The sequence below is a fragment of the Rhinoderma darwinii genome, chromosome 1, assembly GCF_050947455.1.
Source record: "Rhinoderma darwinii isolate aRhiDar2 chromosome 1, aRhiDar2.hap1, whole genome shotgun sequence".
In the NCBI taxonomy this organism is placed as follows: domain Eukaryota; kingdom Metazoa; phylum Chordata; class Amphibia; order Anura; family Rhinodermatidae; genus Rhinoderma; species Rhinoderma darwinii.
This window is the reverse complement of record NC_134687.1, coordinates 199,818,461-199,840,793: the sequence shown is the minus strand read 5'-3', so window position 1 is coordinate 199,840,793 and position 22,333 is coordinate 199,818,461. Positions and strand designations below refer to the sequence as shown.

At 42.2% G+C, this 22,333-nt stretch overlaps 1 protein-coding gene across 3 annotated transcripts in view; it reads left to right on the top strand.

Moving 5' to 3' along the window:
* ABCG2 (ATP binding cassette subfamily G member 2 (JR blood group)) overlaps nucleotides 1-22,333 on the top strand; it is a 75,060-nt gene that overhangs the window by 33,352 nt on the left and 19,375 nt on the right. The window contains exons 1-2 of one of the 3 annotated variants that reach the window (XM_075860714.1): nucleotides 9,324-9,436; nucleotides 13,756-13,970. In XM_075860714.1, coding sequence (XP_075716829.1) covers nucleotides 13,774-13,970 — 197 coding nt within the window. In that variant the 5' untranslated portion in view covers nucleotides 9,324-9,436; nucleotides 13,756-13,773. Of the gene's footprint in view, nucleotides 1-9,323; nucleotides 9,437-11,070; nucleotides 11,163-13,755; nucleotides 13,971-22,333 lie in introns of those variants that run through there. The other 2 variants (XM_075860715.1, XM_075860713.1) reach the window with 2 other exon arrangements.

Sequence of the window (22,333 nt, the reverse complement as noted above, 5' to 3'; positions counted from 1 at the left end):
TCACAGTGACACAATTTATGGAGAAGCAAACAAGAACCACAGCAGTAATATAAGTCGCTCTCACGCATTGAACAGTGAGAGCAGACTCCTAAAGCTTGCATGTCGAGCAGAAATCACAGCAATTCAGCTGTTGTATCGGAGGAGCGGCAGTTATGTGTACCGCTCTCTCCCCATACGATCACTGCAAGCGGGCGTGCAGATCATCAGCTGCAATTTATGCAACATATGCACCCGACATACATGGCACTGGCTTTCACAGAGTAGCGTAACTTCTCACTAGTCTGGTGTGATTACCCCGCTATGCAAACGCTGTGAATTAAGCAGAGCGGGGTATGGTTCAAAGCTACAATGTAGCATGTATCCATGTAGAAAAAAAAGGGGTAGTCAGGTTAGAGAGGGGTCAGACTATATTGGTGGGGGGAGAAACGGAATGTGGGGAGAGGACTAGACAACAGGATAAGGAGATCCTTTTGTTACAAAACAGCAGTGTAAATAAAAATGCCCAAATGTCAAATCACATTTCTGATAATAAAAGTGAAAAACTGAAAGGCAAGTTAAAGTGTATGTTCACAAATGCCAGAAGTCTAGCAAGCAAAATGGGGGAGCTGGAGGCCTTGGTACTGGAAGAAAATATAGATATAGTTGGTGTTGCTGAAACATGGCTGGACTCTTCACATGACTGTGCTGTAAAACTACAGGGTTTTACACTGTTTCGGAAAGACAGGACAAATAGGAAAGGCGGTGGTGGATGTCTGTATGTGAGAAGTGATATGAAGGCAAGTTTGAAAGAGACAATAGTGGGTGAATACTGTGAGGAGGTTGAAACCTTGTGGGTGGAACTAGAAAGGGAGGTAAACACTGAAAAAATTACTTTTGGTGTAATCTATAGACCCCCCAATATAACTGAGGAGATGGAAGGTCAGCTATATAAACAGATGGAGCGGGCTGCACAGGCAGGTACTGTAGTGATAATGGGAGATTTTAATTTCTGGGATATGAATTGGTGTCATGGTTCGGCTTGAACTGCAAAGGGGAGACATTTCCTCAACCTGTTGCAGGAAAATTTTATGGGCCAGTTTGTGGAAGACCCGACTAAGGGTGAAGCTCTGTTGGATCTGGTCATTTCTAATAATGCAGATATTGTTGGGAATGTCAATGTTCGTGAAAACCTCGGTAACAGTGATCACAATATAGTTACATTTGACCTATACTGTAAAAAACAAACACAGGCTGGGAGGGCAAAAACATTTAATTTTAAGAAAGCCAATTTCCCCAGGATGAGGACTGCAATTCAGGATATAGACTGGGAAGAACTAATGTCAAATAATGGGACAAATGATAAATGGGAGATTTTCAAATCTACTTTGGGTAATTATAGTGCAAAATTTATTCCTATAGGTAACAAGTATAAACGACTAAAATTAAATCCCACATGGCTTACACATTCTGTGAAAGGGGCAATACATGACAAAAAAAGGGCATTTAAAAAATACTAATCTGAGGGAACATCTGTAGCCTTTGTAAAATATAAAGAGCTTAATAAAATCTGTAAAAATGTAATAAAATTAGCAAAAATACAAAATGAAAGGCAGGTGGCCAAGGATAGTAAAACAAATCCCAAAAAATTCTTCAAGTATATAAATGCTAAAAAGCCAAGGTCTGAACATGTAGGACCCCTAGATAGTGGTAATGGGGAGTTGGTCACAGGAGATCAAGAGAAGGCAGAGTTACTAAATGGGTTCTTTAGCTCTGTATATACAACAGAAGAAAGAGCAGCTGATGTAGCCGGTGCCAGTGCTGTTAATATATCAGTTGATATACTGAATTGGATGAATGTAGATATGGTCCAAGCTAAATTAAATAAAATAAATGTGCACAAGGCCCCGGGACCAGATGGGTTACACCCTAGAATTCTTAAAGAGCTTAGTTCAGTTATTTCTGTCCCCCTTTTCATAATAATCAGAGAATCTCTAGTGACTGGAATAGTGCTAAGGGACTGGCACAGGGCAAATGTGGTGCCTATTTTCAAAAAGGGCTCTAGGTCTTCCCCGAGTAATTATAGACAAGTAAACTTAACATCCATCGTGGGGAAAATGTTTGAGGGGCTATTGAGGGACAGGATTATGTGACAAAAAAATAGTATTATAAGTGACAGCCAGCACAGTTTTACTAAGGACAGAAGTTGTCAAACTAACCTGATCTGTTTTTATGAAGAGGTGAGCAGAAGCCTAGACAGAGGGGCCTCTGTGGATATAGTGTTTTTGGACTTTGCAAAGGCATTTGACACTGTCCCCCATAGACGTCTAATGGGTAAATTAAGGACTATAGGTTTAGAAAATATAGTTTGTAATTGGATTGAGAATTGGCTCAAGGACTGTATCCAGAGAGTTGTAGTCAATGATTCCTACTCTGAATGGTCCCCGGTAATAAGTGGTGTACCCCAGGGTTCAGTGCTGGGACCACTATTATTCAACTTATTTATTAATGATATAGAGGATGGGATTGATAGCACTATTTCTATTTTTTGCAGATGACACCAAGCTATGTAATATAGTTCAGTCTATGGAAGATGTTCGTGAATTGCAAGCAGATTTAAACAAACTAAGTGTTTGGGCGTCCAGTTGGCAGATGAAGTTTAATGTAGATAAATGTAAAGTTATGCATCTGGGTACCAACAACCTGCATGCATCATATGTCCTAGGGGGAGCTACACTGGCGGATTCACTTGTTGAGAAGGATCTGGGTGTACTTGTACATCATAAACTAAATAACAGCATGCAATGTCAATCAGCTGCTTCAAAGGCCAGCATGATATAGTCGTGTATTAAAAGAGGCATGGACTCGCGGGACAGGGATGTAATATTGCCACTTTACAAAGCATTAGTGAGGCCTCATCTAGAATATGCAGTTCAGTTCTGGGCTCCAGTTCATAGAAAGAATGCCCTGGAGTTGGAAAAAATACAAAGAAGAGCAACGAAGCTAATTAGGGGCATGGAGAATCTAAGTTATGAGGAAAGATTAAAAGAATTAAACCTATTTAGCCTTGAAAAAAGACGACTAAGGGGGGACATAATTAATTTATATAAATATATTAATGGCACATACAAAAAATATGGTGAAATCCTGTTCCTTCTAAAACCCCCTCAAAAAACAAGGGGGCACTCCCTCCGTCTGGAGAAAAAAAGGTTCAACCTGCAGAGGCGACAAGCCTTCTTTACTGTAAGAACTGTGAATCTATGGAATAGCCTACCGCAGGAGCTGGTCACAGCAGGGACAGTAGATGGCTTTAAAAAAGGCTTAGATAATTTCCTATAACAAAAAAGTATTAGCTCCTATGTGTAGAACTTTTTCCCTTCCCTTTTCCCGTCCCTTGGTTGAACTTGATGGACATGAGTCTTTTTTCAGCCATACTAACTATGTAACTATGTAACTATCCCTCGATTAAGCTGTCCCTAACCTACAGCCAGGTTTGTCCTGACGCACGTTTTGCTGACACCAGTCAGCTTCTTCTAGAGGCCCTGTAAAAATAGCCTTTTTAATTTTTCTTGAAAATGTGAGAAATTTTTGCTAAAGTTCTAAGCCTTATAACATTCTAGAAAAAAAAAGGGTGTTCGGAAGATGATGCCAATCTAAAGTAGACATATGGGAAATGTTAATTAGCAACTATTTTGTGTGGTATTACTATCTGTCTTACAAGCAGATACATTTAAATTTAGAAAAATGCAAATTTTTGAAATTTTTCCCTAAATTTTGGTGTTTTTCACACCTAAATATTAAATGCATCGACAAAATTTTACCACTAACTTAAAGTACAATGTGTCACGAGAAAACATCCTCAGAATTGCTTGGATAGGTAAAAGCATTCCAAAGTTATTACCACATAAAGTGACACATGTCAGATTTGAAAAATGAGGCTCTGTCAGGAAGGCCAAAAGTAGCTGCAGCAGGAAGGGGTTAAATAAAGGTGAGCACAACAAAAAAACAACAACACATTTTTACTATATGGATACCCGAACAAGTGCCGGGGACCCTTGGGGGGGCCCACTCGGCCGCCGGGTGCTGACGTTGCCGTCATCGCAGCATCACTATCCATATATGGACGGGAATGTCAGGAGGAGAGAAGGAGTCCCAGGCAGAGCGCTAGAAGCTACTTTGCTCCGGGACTCCGTCTCTGGGGAAGTCCCTGACATCACTGTCCATATATGGACAGTCTTGTCAGGAGAAGAGCAGTGTCTTAGGCAGAGTACTAGTAGCGCTCTGCCCGGGACTTTGGCTCTGGGGTTGCCCCTGACATCACTATCCATATACGGAGTACTGGAGTAGAGCCTTTACTAGCGCTCTGCCCAGGACTTCAGCTCTGCTCCAGACATCACTATCCATATATGGACAGTATTGTCAGGAGCAGAGCAGGAGTCCCAGGCAGATTACTAGTAGTGCTCTGCCCCGGACTATGGCTCTGGTGTTGCCTCTGACAACACTGTCCAGGGGCTTCTACTGAAGCGGAATCCCCAGCCAGAGCATCGGCAATGCTCTGGCTGGGGATTCCACTCCTAGAGGAAACCCCAAGGGCGCTACCTACAGGGAGGGGGGCTGTGTGGCACTATAGGGAGGTGGCTGTGTGGCACTAGCAGGGAAGGGGGCTGTGTGGCACTACCTGGGAGGAGGGGGCTGTGTAGCACTACCTGGGAGGAGGGGGCTGTGTGGAACTACCTGGGAAGAGGGGGCTGTGTGGCACTACCTGCAAGGGGGGGGCACAGAGGGCACTAAATTTATGGAGGTACAAACTGGGGGCCTAAAGTCTATGTGGGGGCACAAAGTGATGTTTTCTGCCATTTTACTGCCGCCGTGAGTTGCCCTGCAAAGGGGCCTACTAAGTCTGTGTCGCCCAAGGGCCTACATAAAGCTCGACCTGGCCCTGCGTGTATGCCATGAACTTTCCTGACTCTTTTCATGACGTATATGTTAAATGGATGCTATTATAGCTTATGGGTAAGAGGCATCTAACAGCGGCATCAGTCACCCGTAAGCTATAAGGGTATCCATTTATTAAGCATCTATCACAGGCATCTGTCACCCACAGGCTATTATGGCATCCATTAAACGTCATAAAAAGCTATTGAAAAAACATATACGTTAAACTGACGCCTCTGAAAAAATTCCACTGTATGGACCAATAGGCTCACACACAGGGTCCCATGTTAAAAAAACAAAAAATACTCTTTTGGCCTCCGTCTGGCTAATGGAGACCTATGGACACTATTAGCGTGTATGTCGGGAGCATTCCTAAACATAGGGCCAAAACATGATGTGAACAATGTCTGACCTGATACTATGTGGGCAGTGCCCAGCGCATTGGTCAGCATTGTTCTGGAAGGCCAGTGCCCCCATGTTTCAATATAAAATAGACATGGTTCCTTGTATATTGGGATAGATAGATCAATAGAAATATTGAATAGAAAGATACTGTAGATAGATACTATTGATATATGCGAAATTAAGACCGATATATGAAATAGATGGAGATGAATAGATAGATGTAATGTATGTAAATATACATATGTATAAGCATTGAAACTACACAACGTAGTACATGATATTAAAGGGTGTTTGCATTTTTTGGATGCTATTCTGAGCAGCTGCGTCGAGTACAAGTCATTTTCGGATATCTTATCTCTTCCTGGGAGTGGTAAGCAGACTACAGTGCAGGTAACTAGATTCACCTTTGCCTTCATACCATTTCTGAATTGAATAACAGCTTATGAAATGATTCTGCCCTGCTTATCTAACATGGTTAATGTAATGTCGCATGTGCTTTACACGTCTTAACACAGTCAAATTATCCATGTAAAACAATATACGCAAAACTTGACACGTTAATAAAAACAAACCAGAAAAACTCTTTAATCTTGTAGAATGTGCATATTCTAGACATGTCTGTCACTGAACTGTCTGCACCTGAATTCAGCCATACATGTGTGGTTGTCTCATCAACACTGTTAGTCAGTAAGACATTTGCCCATCCTAAGGCCCCTCTGCGCCACAGACTAAAGAGAGCTTTTCCTTTTCTAGGTTTTAGCACTAAAACTGTCTTAATAGTAGGAATATTTAATATGTAGAGGTTTGTGGGTGCGTCTATTGATGTAGTGTTGCATACCTCCCAACTTTCAAGTATCGCAAAGAAGGACAACCGCTGCGACGCGTGTAATTTTTTACATTTAAGCCACGCCCCTAATTTCACCCAATCTCTACCCATACACACCCGCTTCAGCCCGCACAGTATCATGCTCCCATAGTGCCTACCACACAGTATAATGCCCCTATAGCTACCCCATACAGTATAATGCCCACACAGATGCCCCCATACAGTATAATGCCCACACAGATGCCCCCATACAGTATAATGCCCCATAGCTGCCTCCATACATTATAATGCCCCCACAGCTGCCCCATGCAGTATAATGCCCCTATAGCTTCCCCTATACAGTATAATGGTCCCATAGCTGCCCCCATACAGTATAATGCATCTCTTATTAATATCTCCAAATGCCTTCTTCTTTCTGTAGAGCAGCGTTTTACAGCTATGGCTTCTTCTCCACCCCAAACCGTTTCTTTCTTGTAGTGGTCATTCCTAGGGAAACAACCTCCGCCGCAGTTTGCAATCTCTTGCCACGCTTGGGCAGTTCCCCCCGTCTCTGCTAGCTGGATTCCCGGTAGCACGCTGAGGCTGCGATCTCCCGACCTTACCTCCTCCCCTGCTGGTCATATTATATGTAAGAGACGGCTCTAGTGCTAGCACAGCGACCCTGGAGCCATTCCCTTCATTTGCACATGGCACAACGTTCGTTGTGAGCCCGATGCTGCTATCAGACATTTATCATAGCAGTATCAGGAGCGCGCACAGAGATGGTAGCGTAGAGAGAGTTGAGTGAGCGACACGCCGACATTTCAGGAAATGCCGGGTACAAGAAGCATGGAAAACAGAGGGAGCCATTAAAAGTATTGAGATGTGAATGATAGCAAAGGGTGCAAAATACTACTTTTTTCATATATAAATGTTAAAATTATATAACCCTTTAATTATCTCAAAATTATTTGGTCACCTGATTGAGCCCCATGTATAGCCAATCTAAAGATTGCCTGCCCCAGTTTTCCCTATGGAGCAAACCTGTGGGTTATACAGACGCTCTAATCTATAGTTCCTCAACTATTGGTAAATGTAAGTGCCCCAGGCCATTTATGGTGGCACTGTGGCACCTGAAAAATCGGTTAAGACATACAACTAATCCTATATTTATGTTTCTCTTTGCCATCTCATACCCCTAATGTTTCTAGACCATGACAAATTGCTAAGTAAGTCACTACCCCCCGCCCCACCCAGATTGTTAACATGAAGGTTACTAAAATGTTTGTCGTTTTTTTTTTCACTTGGCTTATCAACATATGGAAAGGGTTTGACTTCATTTGATAACTCCTTAAGGCCTTACTTACACGAACGTGTTACGCGTCTGTGTGTTGTCCATTGAAACAACGGCCATCACACGGACCTATATAATTCAATGTGGCCGTTCTCACAGCCATTGTTTCAACGGACCGTGTGGTGTCCATGAGAAAATAGGACATGTCATATTTTTTACGCATTACGCATCCCTCCATAGACTCTAAGGCCAGATTCACATGAGTGTTGCGGTAGTTTCTCACGTCCGAGGTGCATCCGTGCTCTGCGCTGCGGGACGCGATGTCACGCATCCCCCACGGTCCGTTGAGTAGGTAGTGTGTGGCATTGTCTACAGAGGGAGGTGTGTGGCAATAAATTGACAAATAAAATTCATCCATTTTTAAAACGTACAGGGAAAAAAACTGATGCAAAACTGGTCAAAATCGGCCGTTAAAAACGGAAATACGGCCCAGAATAAAAACGGAACGGATGCAAAAAGGCAGAGAAAAATGGACCAAAACGGCTGTTTTTATTGGCCGACACTTGAACTATGTTGTGTGAATAGGGCCTAACTGCAGATTTTTTAGCCAAAACTAGAATTGGATCCAGTAGAGCAGACCTATAAGGTTGGGTTCCCACAGTGCAGATTTGCTGCAGATTTTGCTTGCGTTTTTTTTGCCAAAACCAGAATTGGATCCAGTAGAGCAGACCTATAAGGGTATGTTCACACGCACTGTTTTCAGACGTAATTCGGGCATTTTACGCCTCGAATTATGCCTTAAAAAAAACGGCTCCATTACGCCTACAAACATCTGCCCATTGCTTTCAATGGGTTTTACGATGTTCTGTTCAGACGAGGTGTCATTTTATGCGTCGCTGTCAAAAGAAGTGCATGTCCCTTCTTGGGACGTTTTTGGAGCCATTTTTTATTGACTCCATTGAAAAACAGCTCCAATAACGTCCGTAAAATACGCCGCAAAAAACTTATTTTGCTACTGCGTGTGAACATACCCAAAAGGCCTTTCTTTATATATTTTTTCTGTTCAGGTTCTGTTCCTGGTATTGGCTAAAAAAACGCATGCAAAATCTGCACTGTGGAAACCCAACCTAAGGCTATGTTCACACAGGGCGGATACACTGCGTAAAAACATACAGAGTATCCACCCTGGGCGCCACAGGGCAGTATCGGCTGAAAAAACGCACCAAATTGTGGTGCAATTTTTCAGCCGGACTGTCCACTGCAGAAAACTGCACGTATAAAAAAACCAAAAAACAGATACTTACCCTCTGACGTCCTGCAGACCAGCCTCCTGGGATGATGTTTTATTCCATGTGACTGCTGCAGCCTGTGATTGGCTGCAGCAGTCACATGGGATGAATCCGGATCCCAGGAGCCCGATCTGGACAAAGTAACACAGAATACTGAGTAAGTAGACGTTTTTTTCCTGAGTTTCGTTTTTTGCGGTGGAATCGCTGCTTTTCCGCCAATAAAAACGCAACATCTGCTACTTTTTTGGGCTCTGCATTTACGCAGCATGTGGATGAGATTTGTTCTATCTCATCCACTTTGCTGCTACTGTATTTGTTTCGTATTTTCCGCAATTCTAATTCTAATTCTAATTCTGTTGCGGAAAATCCACAGTATTTACTCTACGTGTGAACTGATCCTAATACATTTGTTACTTCTGAATGCTTCTCCTGACAATAGAACATTACTGATCAGGTAGTGACTTCCCCCGGCTTGTATAATATAGCTGAGCTAAGTGAGCCAAAGGTAGGATGTGTGCTGCTAATGGGGTTGTCTCTTTCATGACATCATGGGAAGTCTCCACCCCACAAGTGTCTATGTCTCCTTGTTATCTGCACTGCCTATTCATAAAGCAGAGCAGATGATCAGGAATAGCAGAGCTGAGATCACTCCTGCACTAATATATAGAGCAGCAGCTTCATTAATAAGTCTACACTAGACATCTGCTGTTCAGCTGCTGCCTTTTTTGCTAGGTAAGTGGTTTACTGCCGGACTTACACAATATGCTATAAATAATTGTGAATAGTCATGTAACCATACTCTGCCTCATGTCTCTTCTGTGTAAGCGGACTTATCAGTTACATTTATTTTTTAGTACAGATGCATTGATTTTTTTTATTTGATTTTTTTTTATTTAGTCACTGTTGGATTTGTGTACTCCTAGATGGTTTTTTTTTTTTTTTTTTTTTTTTTTTTATATTTGTGAAAAAAATTGAAAGTAGATCACGCACAATGGTGATGTCATTTTAAAAGAACTGTAACCTTTTTATTATTTGCAATGTATTAAATGCGGTGTAAAAACGAGTCGCCTGCTAGAGAGCTGTGGCTACAGTTTCTCCCGTTACTTCTCAACCACTTGTCTGGCAGGAGTGAGTGCCCTTTTGTTTATCCCAAAACAGTGGTAGTCAACCTGTTGTGTAACGGCGAGCTAAGACCTGCGGTTATACAGAAGCCGCAGAACTACAGGGATAAAACTTTTTGTAGTCGCCAGTTTGTGTGTATTTTCTGAAAGTGGGTTACAACAATTGGTGTATGTGTATATATATATATATATATATATAATTTTATTTTTTAAAAGGTTTAAAGGAAATAAGTTCTATTTGAGCTGTGAACGAATTTTGGTAAAATTTTTTTAAAAGATTCTAAATATTTTATGCTCCAAATATATCACTTTTAGTTTTAACTATAATCTTGGAAAGGTTACTGTAGACACTTTATTCCAGATTACCTACTTTTCCAAAGGGACAAGTTACATAAGTAATGGCAAGTTCACATACAGCAGTTTTTCTATAAGCTAAGTGGGGCTTCACACGTTTTGATACAGGTTTTTTTTTTTATTTCGTTTTGAAGCCAATACCAGGTGTGGCTCGTTAGGCTGTATTCACACACCGCATTTTGTTGCGTTTTAGTGGTGCATTTTTTTTTGTGAAGCCAGTGTTAGGGTATGTTCACACGTAGTCAACAAAAACGTCTGAAAATCCAGAGCTGTTTTCAAGGGAAAACAGACCCTGCTTTTCAGACGTTTTTTTACCAACTCGCATTTTTCGCGGCGTTTTCACGCCGTTTTCGCAGCGTTTTTTACGTCCGTTTTTGGAGCTGTTTTCATTGGAGTCTATGAGAAAACAGCCCCAAAAACGTCCAAAGAAGTGTCCTGCACTTCTTTTTACGAGGCGTAATTTTACGCGTCGTAATTGCCGTACGACGCGTAAAATTACGCGTCGTGTGGACAATACAGCATTATACCCATAGAAAGTAATGGGCAGATGTTTGACAACGTATTTGAGACGTATTTCCAGACGTAAAACGAGGCAAAATACGCCTCGTATACGTCTGAAATTTGGCCGTGTGAACATACCCTTACATTAAAGTCTATAGTAAATTGGAAAAAGCACTAAATGCACAGCGTTTTGTTTGTGGCAATTTTGTGGTCAGTGGTGTTTTTCCCAACACAGCATGCTCTAGATGTGGTGTTTTTTCCCATAGGCTTCATTATAACGCCAGAAAAAAAGCATGTACAAAATTCCACTAAAAACATGATTTAACATGCGTTTCAGTTGTCCATAAATATTGACTTGCTGCCGATTTTTATACACGGTTCCAATGTAGAAAAAAATCTGCTGTGTGTGAACCCCGCCATTGGGCTTCTTCAAGCACGCTTTTTCTGGCCTGTTTCTGCCCCACAAGACACCAAGTAAAAAGGTACATGCATTTTTACTATTTTTTATTTTTTTATAGCTTTTTTCACATTGCAAGTTATGTGATTAAAAGATGATGTGATGCAAAGATTCCTCTGTGCAATACATGATATATTCTGTAAAAAAAAATTGCAAAAAAACGATGTAGGTCTATGATAGAAAAACGCCACTAACTGCCTGAAAAAACGCCAAACCAACCTTTGCTGCAATTTGAGGAAAACCCCACTGAGACTAAAACTTAAACTTGTGTGTGTGTGTGTGTGTGTATATATATATATATATATATATATATATAATTTTAGACACATTGGCATATTTACATGTTTATGTGATGGTTGTCTTTTTTCATTGAATGACCGGGCACGCAGACCAGAACGTTACTTCTATTAAATGCTAACTCCAGATCCATTACTGCTGATATTTTCTGATCTAGAGAAATAAAAAGCTTTAATGGCTCGTGCAAAATAAATTTTTACCACATTTAATTACCATTTGGCCATGTTCACACGTAGTGTAACGGGATGTTCAGAGCTGTCACAGCAATAGTATTTTCTACCCTTTACAAACCCCTTTTTTTTTTTTTTTTTTTTTTTTTTTTTTTTTGTAGTACAGCTTCTAAGAACAAATATTTACATATGTAATATATATATATATATTTATTTTTTGGGGGGGTTTTCTCTACATTAAAGTTGCTGAGGGTTAAAATGCCAACACATTTTTTGCTGAGTGATGGTCTATGATTTTGATTTTTTTCTTCTAAACAAGTATTGCTTATATTGCAGAGAAGGTAGAATATACTGATTTTGATAGAAGGGTGTACAGTCTATTTCTGCTGAATCACAGTAGTTGCTGGAGGCGTGCGGATCCCCAGGACTTTCCCTTCCCTTAAAAATTGATGGCTTTCATTATTAACACTGTCAAATGACAACATTCAGCTGTTTCTAAAGAATAGAAGAAGCAGCACGAGGTTACCATCGAGTGTACAGAAAGGCTCTGGGCTGCCTGTAGGTAATCTCTTTAGCCCACCATGTACAGTATATATTGGGTATGGGATGTTGTAAAATGTCATGACCGCACTAATGTAGATCCACATGTTTGCATAATCTAATCGTGTTGCATAGCGCATGATGGAATGTCTGCAAAATGTAAAGTTCTTAAATTGTGGGGTTAGATTGTTTTTAGTTATCAGCGTTGATTTACTTATTATAGGCTATCCTCCGGATATATTCACACGACAGTGAAAAAAAGATGGCCATTAAAAACTGATCAACTGTCAGTTTTTCATGGCCGTTTTGCATCAGTGTCTCCAAATTTTCATCCATTTCAAATCCATCTGCAAAAAAAAAGTGATTTCATTTGTTAGGGTTTTTCTTTGTCCCAACCCCCTGAAAACACCACAGTGCCAATATAGATAGTGCCATAGTGTCCACATAGAAAGTGCCAGTTGGCAACCCTCTGGCTGAGGACTCCCTGGAGGAGCCCCTGACGTCACTGTCCATATATGGACAGTGACGTTAGGGGCTTTTCAGATGCGGGAATCCCCGGCCAGAGCATCAGCAACGCTCTGGCTAGGGATTCTGCTCCCGGAGCAACTCCTGACGTCACTGTCCATATATGAACAGTGACGTTGAGAGCTCTCCCAAGAACGGAGTCCCCGGCTAGAGAGCTTGTGATGCTCTGGCCGGGGACTTCGTAGTTGATTGCCCTGACATGACTGTCCATATATGGACAGTGAAAAACGGCCATGAAAAAGAAGTGCATGTCACTTCTTGAGACGTTTATGGAGCCGTTATTCATTGACTCTATGGAAAAAAACACGTTTTTTCCTTTGAAAACAGCTCCGTATTTTTAGACATTTTTACCCCTACTCTCTTTCCTCCATTCTGGAAAAGGACCTCCATTTATGTATTGTCCTGAGCTCTCTACAGATCATGTTTAGGTCCTGCTGTAACTCGCTAGCTTGAATCTACCGTTTCCTACTGTAGTTAAAGCCTGCAAACTATCTTCATCCTATTTTAGTTTGATGAGAAAAAAGCATATAGTGATGTTTTACAGTATATTTCTCACATCGTTTTTTTATTTTTATTTCTGCATCTTCTAATATTTGTTTTTCCTCCGGGGGTCGGCCACAGCATTTATTGAAATTTGAAATTACACTGTGCCAAAAATTCCAACAGGTTTGAGCGTACACATTCTGTAAACCGGTGACATGAGATTCCCCATGGTTCACATTGTCATTATAATGTTAAACTGCCAGCTGTGGCTTGAAACATAAGTAAATCCAACAGCATTTCACCTAAACTAAGCCAACTCGCATACTTCATATACTCTCTTCCAATCCATTGGTTCTAAAAAAAGGTGTTTTATGGGGAAAAAAGAGGCCGACCCCCTATAGAAGGGGCAATAAATGACAGGGGGAGCATATGGCCCAGCTGATCAATGAACTGTGGGCCTGCACACACCACATGACTAAGTGAATGTCTGAACACCGCAGGTGACTGTAGAACTCCTCTAAATCTTAACGTTTTATATCCTTACTATGATGGTTTCTATCCATTGACTGACCCCTCGTAATCTGCTTTTTGATCTATTTACAGGACGGCGATCACATTGCCATGGCAGATAAAAATTCCAATACTGTAGTTCAAATGATGGAACCGGTTATAAATGGCCTTCGAACATCAGATAATCCAAAGAAATCCCTCCAAGGTGCTACCTTGAGCTTCCATAATGTCAACTACAAAGTCAAGATAAAGACTGGATTTATATGTTGTAGAAAGGTCGTAAAGAGACAGATTCTGACAGAAGTCAAGTAAGTCGCTATTCCCCTATATCGGGTATTGACGAAACACCGTATTATTCCCACCTTCTATTTGTCCATATTGTATTCTTCTTCAGGATGGCCATGCCAGTTGAGTTATCTGGATTTAGAGTATGTCCCTGTGTGTCTGCCTCTCTAGGACAACCAGCTATTTTTATCATGCTTTACAACTCCAATACTTTTCTTTTATCGTTTTTAACTTTTAATAAACCAATTCCGAATTAGATTTATGGATGTCGTGCCTCATCTGCCCACACCTAAACATAATGAGATCACCTAAATGTCCTAGATTTTCAATACAACATAGGAATATTGTAGGAGTTGTCTGCACATAGCAGAGCTGAACCAGTATTTATCATTATGGAGCAAAGTATATCGGTCAAAACAGGAGAGAGGTTTGTGCTGCTGAGGTATTGAGCTTACAGAGGATTGCCGGTAGTGATACAATTGTAGCAAACACTCAACTGTGAGAATTAGGGCATGACCACACATGGCGGAATTCCTCCGCAACTGTCCGCATCGATGCCGCACAGAATCTGCGTTGCAGATTCTGCAGCGGATCTGCACAAAATGTGCAGTACATTGATGCGGACTAGCTGCTGCAGACTGCGGGAAAAGTGCTTCCCTTCTCCCTATCAGTGCAGGATAGAGAGAAGGGACAGCACTTTCCCTAGTGAAAGTAAACGATTTTCATACTTACCGGCCGTTGTCTTGGTGACGCGTCCCTCTTTCGGCATCCAGCCCGACCTCCCTGGATGACGCGCCAGTCCATGTGACCGCTGCAGCCTGTGCTTGGCCTGTGATTGGCTGCAGCCGTCACTTACACTGAAACGTCATCCTGGGAGGCCGGACTGGAGACAGACGAAGGGAGTTCTCGGTAAGTATGAACTTATATGTTTTTTTACAGATACATGTATATTGGGATCGGTAGTCACTGTCCCGGGTGCAGAAACAGTTACTGCCGATCGCTTAACTCTTTCAGCACCCTGGACAGTGACTATTTACAGACGTCTCCTAGCAACGCTCCCGTCATTACGGGAGCCCCATTGACTTCCTCAGTCTGGCTGTAGACCTAGAAATACCTAGGTCCAGCCAGAATGAAGAAATGTCAAGTTAAAAAAGCAAGACGCATCCGCAGCACACATGACATGTGCATGACAGCTGCGGACTTCATTGCGGAACTTAGAATCTCCATTGAAGTCAATGGAGAAATTCCGCCATGAGTCCGCCACTGCTCCGCAACAGACAGAGCATGCTGCGGACACCAAATTCCGCTCCGCAGCCTATGCTCCGCAGCGGAATTGTACGCATCGTGTAAACGAACACTGCTAAATTAAAGTGAAAGTCAATGGAGAAACGGCTCCGCTGCGGATTAACGCTGCGGAGTGTCCGCAGCGGAATTTAAGTGGAATTCCGCCATGTGTGAACCCGCCCTTATTAGGGCTGTACAGGCTTCTAGCTCCTGGATGTAAACAAGACTGTTCCCATTCACTGACTGCAAGTAAGGAATTAAAACCCAAAACCTATTAGAAAGATGTGAAACACCTACCCAGAGCATGCTGCATTTGGATTTAAAAAAAAACCTCCAGTGACCACAAAATTGCCTCCAAAACGCAGTTGATATTTTACTATAGACTTTAATGTAAATTCTGTCCACACTTAAAAAAAGCCTTGAAAAAACGCCATGCAAAACGCTGTGTGTGAATTTAGCTTTGCAACATCCGTGGTCAGTCGTAGTGAAGTTGATGATCAACAGTAAACATTAAAGGGTTATTCCCTTCACACTTGCGATCGCTGGGGGTCTGACTGCTGGGACCCCCACTGATCCCGATATTGAAGGAGCCACAGTGCTGCTTTAACACTGTCCTCTTCTCAGTTCTTTTTTCCTCTCCCAGCTCCTGACCACTGGCTCTGCAGGGAACTGTAGCGAGGCCCCCATTCATTTGAATGGAGCAGTGGCCGGAAGGGAAAAAAAACGAGTGTTAATGCTTCTCTTACTGTTGCACATGAACTGCCTCAGGATGGACCACTGTTGTTGTAAGGGACATGAGCATCTAAAAGGGTTTTACAACTTTGTGTTTCAGGTCTTCAGTTTTTAAGAACTCTACTTGCTGTCAGTTAATGGGAACAGTCCTGTTTTACATTCAGAAGCTGAAAGCCTGTACAGACACAATCCTTCTCCGTTTTCTGTTTGCTACTATAGTATCACTATAGTCAATCCTCCGTGAGTGAAATAAATCATCAGCACAAATATCTCCTGTCCTGACAGCATGGGCTTAGAAGCTGAATCTGTGCCATCATCCCCGGGTGTCCACTGTATGTTACGGCTGACAGCCTGCTGTAATGGAGAAGACCGAAGTTAGCTGTGATTCCTGCCATTAACCCCTCAAATGCATCGGTCAAAAGCGACCGCTGCATTTAAGGTGTTTGTAGGCAATCACCACCCCAGTGACGAGATTGCCGATGGCTGCAATGACAACTGGAGGCCTCTCACTGGCATCCCGGTCTGCCTAGTATGGAAGCATGGAGGCGGGGCCTAAAAGGCTTCAGGTACAGACTGGAAGATGGTGCGGGCTCAGAAGCTGAGGCCGTGTCGTCAACAGCGGTTGTCAGCTGTATGTCATAGCTGACAACTTGCTGTAACGGCAGGGACCGGATCTAGCTCCGATCAATGCCATTAACCCCCTTAGATGCAGCGATCGCTGTATCTTAGTGGTTTGTAGCCAAATAGGCACCCCTACGATGCGATCGCTTGCTATGGCAACAGGAGGCCTAACCATGGCCCCCTGGTCTGCCATTACGAGGCCCTGCCTGGAGGCGAAGCCTAATCGGCTTGTGTCAGTGAATGACTGACCGTTCTAATACATTGCACTATATAGGTAGTGTGATGTATTGGAACATAAATCAGACAGTTTGACCTTCAAGTCCCCTAGTGGGACTAAAAAAAGTGTTAAAAGATGAAAAAAAAGTTGTACAAAATAAAAGTTTCAAATAATAAAAGGGATATATATATTTTTTTTCATCAAGTCCTCTATTAAAAAAAACAAGCCCTCCTACAGCTCTGTTGACTAAAAAATGAAAACGTTATTTTTCTCACTACATGGCAACAGAAAAAATATTCTTTGTACAAAAGTAATTTTATCGTGCAAAAAGTTGTAAAACATAAAGTGCTATAAATTTGGTATCCCCGGGAATCGTACTGACCCGCAGAATAAAGGTAACATGTAATTTATAACGCATGGTGGATGCTGTAAAAAAACAACTAAACACTATGCCAGGATTGCTGTTTTTGTCTCCCAAAAAGTCGCATGTATCCCAAAATGGTAACCATAATAACTACGTCTCATCCCGCAAAAAAAAATCAGCCCTCATGCCACTAAGTCTATGAAAAAATATAAGTTAAAAAGATTATTTTAAGTTTTCGTTTTTTATTACACCCTCCATTTGTACATTGGCGTTTCAGTGGGGTGCTTTGAGCAAAAATACTTACCGATCCATGCATCTTGTAGTTTTTCGGGTCCAGCGCCGCTCACGTGATCTTCCCTCTGACTTGTCTGGCGTCACTGTGCTTTTGAATAAACCGGAACTCAGGCTCTCCATGCCTATGGGGGCCAGAACGAGGCTCCATAAGAATGCATTGAGCCTTACTTCTGGTTTTCTGAAAAGCACAGTGACGCCAGACAAGTCAGAGGGAAGATCACGTGAGCAGCGCTGGACCCGAAAAACTACAAGATGCATGGATCGGTAAGTATTTCTACACCCAGAACCCCACTGAAACGCCAATGTACAAATGGAGGGTGCAATAAAAAAAAATAAAGTGGAGTGCTTCTTAAAGGCTCCAGTAAGTCAGGAAAGAAAAAATATGCAGTTGTGCAGGCCCGAGGGGAATATTTCTTCAGTTTTTCAAAAGGCGGTTTATCAAGGCCCTAAAATTAGGGAACCAGGAATGGGAGGGCCCAAACATATCTGTTGGAAGTGACGGCGCCCGTATTATACCAGGACCACGCTTTCCCAACAAAATTCCCCAAACTGCAAAGGTGCGGAGTATGTACCACAAGGGAGATAAGAAAGGACACCGTTTATTAGTGCGACACTGGCCTGTGCATAAAGGATTGATTCACCGCGTAACACACATCTATGGATTATTTTATTGTTTTTGTTGGGGGGATTTTTTTACCCCATTATTATACCACCTAAATATGCCCCTGATGTACTCCGCCCAGCTTACATGTACCCCCACATTATAAACTGAAATACCAGTAAAACTCCAAGCAAAATCCACGCTCCAAAAGCCAAATGGCGATCCCTCCCCTCTGAACCCTACAGTGTGCCCAAACAGCAGTTTACTTCCACATATATGGCACCGCCATACCCGAGAGAACACTTTTAACAATTTTTGGGGTGTTTGTCTCTAGTGGCACAAGCTGGGCACGACATATTTGCCACTGAATTGGCATATCTACGGAAAAATTTAAATTACTACTTTGCACCATCCTCAGATCATTCATTTATGGAAAAGACCTATGGGGTGAAAATTCTCACTACACATCTTAATAAATGCCTTTAAAGGGTGTAGTTTCCAAAATGGGGTCACTTCTCAGGGGTTTCTTTTATTATTTCACATCAGAGCCTCCGCAATTGTGAACCAATACTTTGTAAGTCGCCAAATTAGGCCTCAATTTTACTTGGTACTCTTTCACTCCTCAGCCCTGTCAATAGTCCAGGCAAAAGATTAGGGCCACGTGTAGGGTGATTCTAAAACCGGAATACACCGCATAAATAATTAGAGAGCTGTCTGTTCATGGTGGCACAAGCTGGGCACCACATATAGGCATATCTATGTAAAAATTGCCATTTTCATTCTGCAACATCGAGTGTACTCTAATTTCTGCAAAACACCTGTGAGGTTAACATTCTCACTACACCCATATGTGAATACCTTGAGGGGTGCAGTTTCCAAAATGTTGTTTTTTTTTGGGGTGTATTTTCTCTGTTTTGGCACCACAAGACCTTGTCAAACCTGACATGGTGCCTAAAATATAATCTAATAAAAAGAAGACCCCATAATCCAGTAGGTCCGCCTTTGCTTCTGAGGCCGGTGCTTCAGTACATTACCACGCTAGGGCCACATGTGGGATATTTCTAATAACTGCAGGAAGGTCAAAAGTCTCTGCAGGAGGAAGGGGTTAATAGATGTGTTTTTAGTATGCAATAATCATTTCTGAGAACTTGTAGAAGTACTTTGTATCAGCAAGGTTCTCTACAATACTTTTTATATTGTTAGGACAAACAATAGTCACGTTAGGGGACAGACTACAAGAAAGAAATGTAGATGGTAGTTCCCCAAGCAGCATAGTCGCATTGTATGGTGCAAATTCTTTTGACTGCTGGCACCCAAAAAATGTATTCCCTTAAGCAGGGCCGGCTCCAGGTTTATGTGGCCCCTTGGGAGACACAGACTTAGTGGGCCACTTTGCGGGGAAACTCACGGCGGCAGTAAAATGCCAAAAATTGTCACTTTGTGCCCCCATATAGATGTTAGGCCCTGTTTATGCCCCCATATAAAAGTTAGGCCCCCAGTTTGTACCCCAATAAATTTAGTACCCTCTGTAGATAGTGGCACATAGCCCCTGATGTCACTGTCTATATATGGACAGTGTTATCAGGGGCAACCCTAGATCCATAGTCCCGGGCAGAGCACTACTAGCACTCTGCCTGGGAGTGGCGTAGCTGAAGGCTCATGGGCCCTGGTGCAAGAATTCAGCCCCCCTACCCAACACCACCAGACCCCTGCGCATGCCTTTGCCCAGTTGCCTTGCCCAACAGACCCCATGAATGCCCCCACAGTATAATTCCCCCCCCCCCCCACACAAAGTATAATTCTCCCCATAGCTGCCCCCACACAGTATAATGCCCTAGTAGCTGACCACCACAGTATAATGCCCCCCCATAGCTGCTCCCACAGTATAAATCCACCACACAGTATAATGCCCCCCATAGCTGCACCGTACAGTATAATGCCCTCCACAGCTGCCACATACAATATAATGCCCTCCACAGCTGTCCCATACAGTATAATGCCCCCATATGTACCTAATAGAAAAAAAACATAATTATTTACCTACCGACGTGTGGAGGACCATTCTCCTCCTCTGCACTGTCCTGTGAGTGACTCGTCGCAGACAGGCGATAGGTAGTGATGTCACTAAATCGCACCTGCCTGTGCCGATCTGCTCACGGCACAGTGAATGCTGGAGCGAGGCTCCAGCATTCAACCCAACTAAATCAAGGCGGGACTAGCGCAGCCAGGCTGGGACACTGCTCTGGTCCTGGCATCGCTGTCCATATTCACTGTCCATATATGGACAGCGATGTCGGGGGCATTCCCAAAGACGGAGTCCCGGAGCAGAGCCGCTTCTAGCACTCTGCCTGGGAATCCTCTCCTTCTTACATCACTGTCCATATATGGACAGTGATGCCTTAACGACGGCAGCCTCCGCACCCGGTGGCCGAGTGGGCCCCCCCAATTGGAGTGGGCTGATGCTGGCCCTGCCCTTAAGGCCCCATTATATGGACCAATAATCGACCAAACAAGCGTTCTTTTGAATGCTGGTTCCCGAGGGCAGGGCAGTGATCAGATGACAAATGCTCATTTACATCTTATACAGCCTGTAAAATCATAATTGATGGGTACAGAACAATCCGTTTAATGATCGTTCTTCCCTATGCAGTATAGCATCGGCCTGTGTAAGAGGTTGTTAACCAGCGCTGATCGATTTGTTATATTGTCGATCGGCGCTTGTTATGGGCAGAAATCGGCCAGTGTAAACCCACCCTTAGGCCACTTTCTTTTATTTTAAAATAAATACAATTAACACAATGCTTAAATTTAAGTGCTTTTGAGGGCAGGCCACAATATTTCTTTATTTTGCCATGAAAAAAATGCCATGCTTCTTATACTAAAAACAGGATCGCAGAATGCAGCAGTGTGTCAAAAGTGTAGACCAGAACAAAAAGAGGGATGGAAAGGTGGGCAAATTACTTGTATGTACAGCTTGGGAGGATGAATCCAAGAGAAGACATCCAGCCCATGCAACTAGTTTTATTGGCCTGCATATTAACCCCTTGCCAGCCTCTTAATGGGGACCTGCAGTCAACAATCCCCGGGCATAACTGCACAATTCTTGCCCTGATTATATATAACAGAATTTCATGTTCCTGTTCATTTGTTCCCATAGTAATAGGACTAATCACAACACTGGCAATCCTCGCTTTTTATTTATTTTTATTTTTGTATTTATTTATTTTTTTAAATCATGTAATCCAAATGATGGAAAATGGTACGTTGTACAAACTAATTTCTCTAGTGAGGTGATAATAAATGCCTAATCCCATTTTCTGTTACACACAGAATTAAAGGCTACGGCCAATAATAATAATAATAAAAAATAATTGCTCCAACGCATCTAAAATAGTAAATAAAGCAACTCTGTGTGTCTATGATTACAGGTTTAAAACAAACCCTGTGTGGTCTGGGCTCGCAGGCATACTTCCTTCCTTCCCTTTTTGATCTTTACTTGTTCCTGACAAACATTTGGCAGGTTCGTAAGAAGTAAGGGACAAAAAGGATTATGACTGCAGGATCAGACTACACGTGATTTTTTTGTAGACTGTTACCATGGGAACACATAGGTCTGCATAGGAATTGTAGACTCCAAACAGAAGTATATTTTTTAATCAAGACTTAATTTTTATTGCTTCAGTCATCTAAAAAATGAAGTTCCTTGCAAAGGTAGACCTTTTAAGCTGTAAGGCAAAGTTCACACTTTCTAGTCTTCGCATTCACACACCGCCCAAAAAACACTGTGGACTTACAAAATGATACTAAATAAATACATATAAAAAAAATACCATTAAAAACTCTTGAAACACATGAAGGTTTTTTACAGCTCCGTATTTTGTTAAGCGTGTGAACATACCCACTTGCTGTTCGATGCAGACCAGTGGGTTACTTGTCGGGCAATAGCTTTTATTTCAGTCTTTGATACTGTATCTAGGGAATAGCCTTTTGAGCAAAAAAAAACCATTGTGTTATTCATAGTTTTATAATCCTAATATAATATGCACATAAACCATAAAACTTTGCTTGATAAGCTTTGTCCTTTTATAACTACTGCAGGTTACACAACCGCATTCTTGACGAGAGCAGGTTTATAGGACCGGCCATGTGACTATCCAAAGTAACTAGATTTATGCTGACCACAAACCGGTCCGTATCGGAGTACAACTGTTCTCCTGATGGGAAGTAGTAGACATATGCCCTGAGTGGCCTACAAAAATGTATGTTTCTAGTA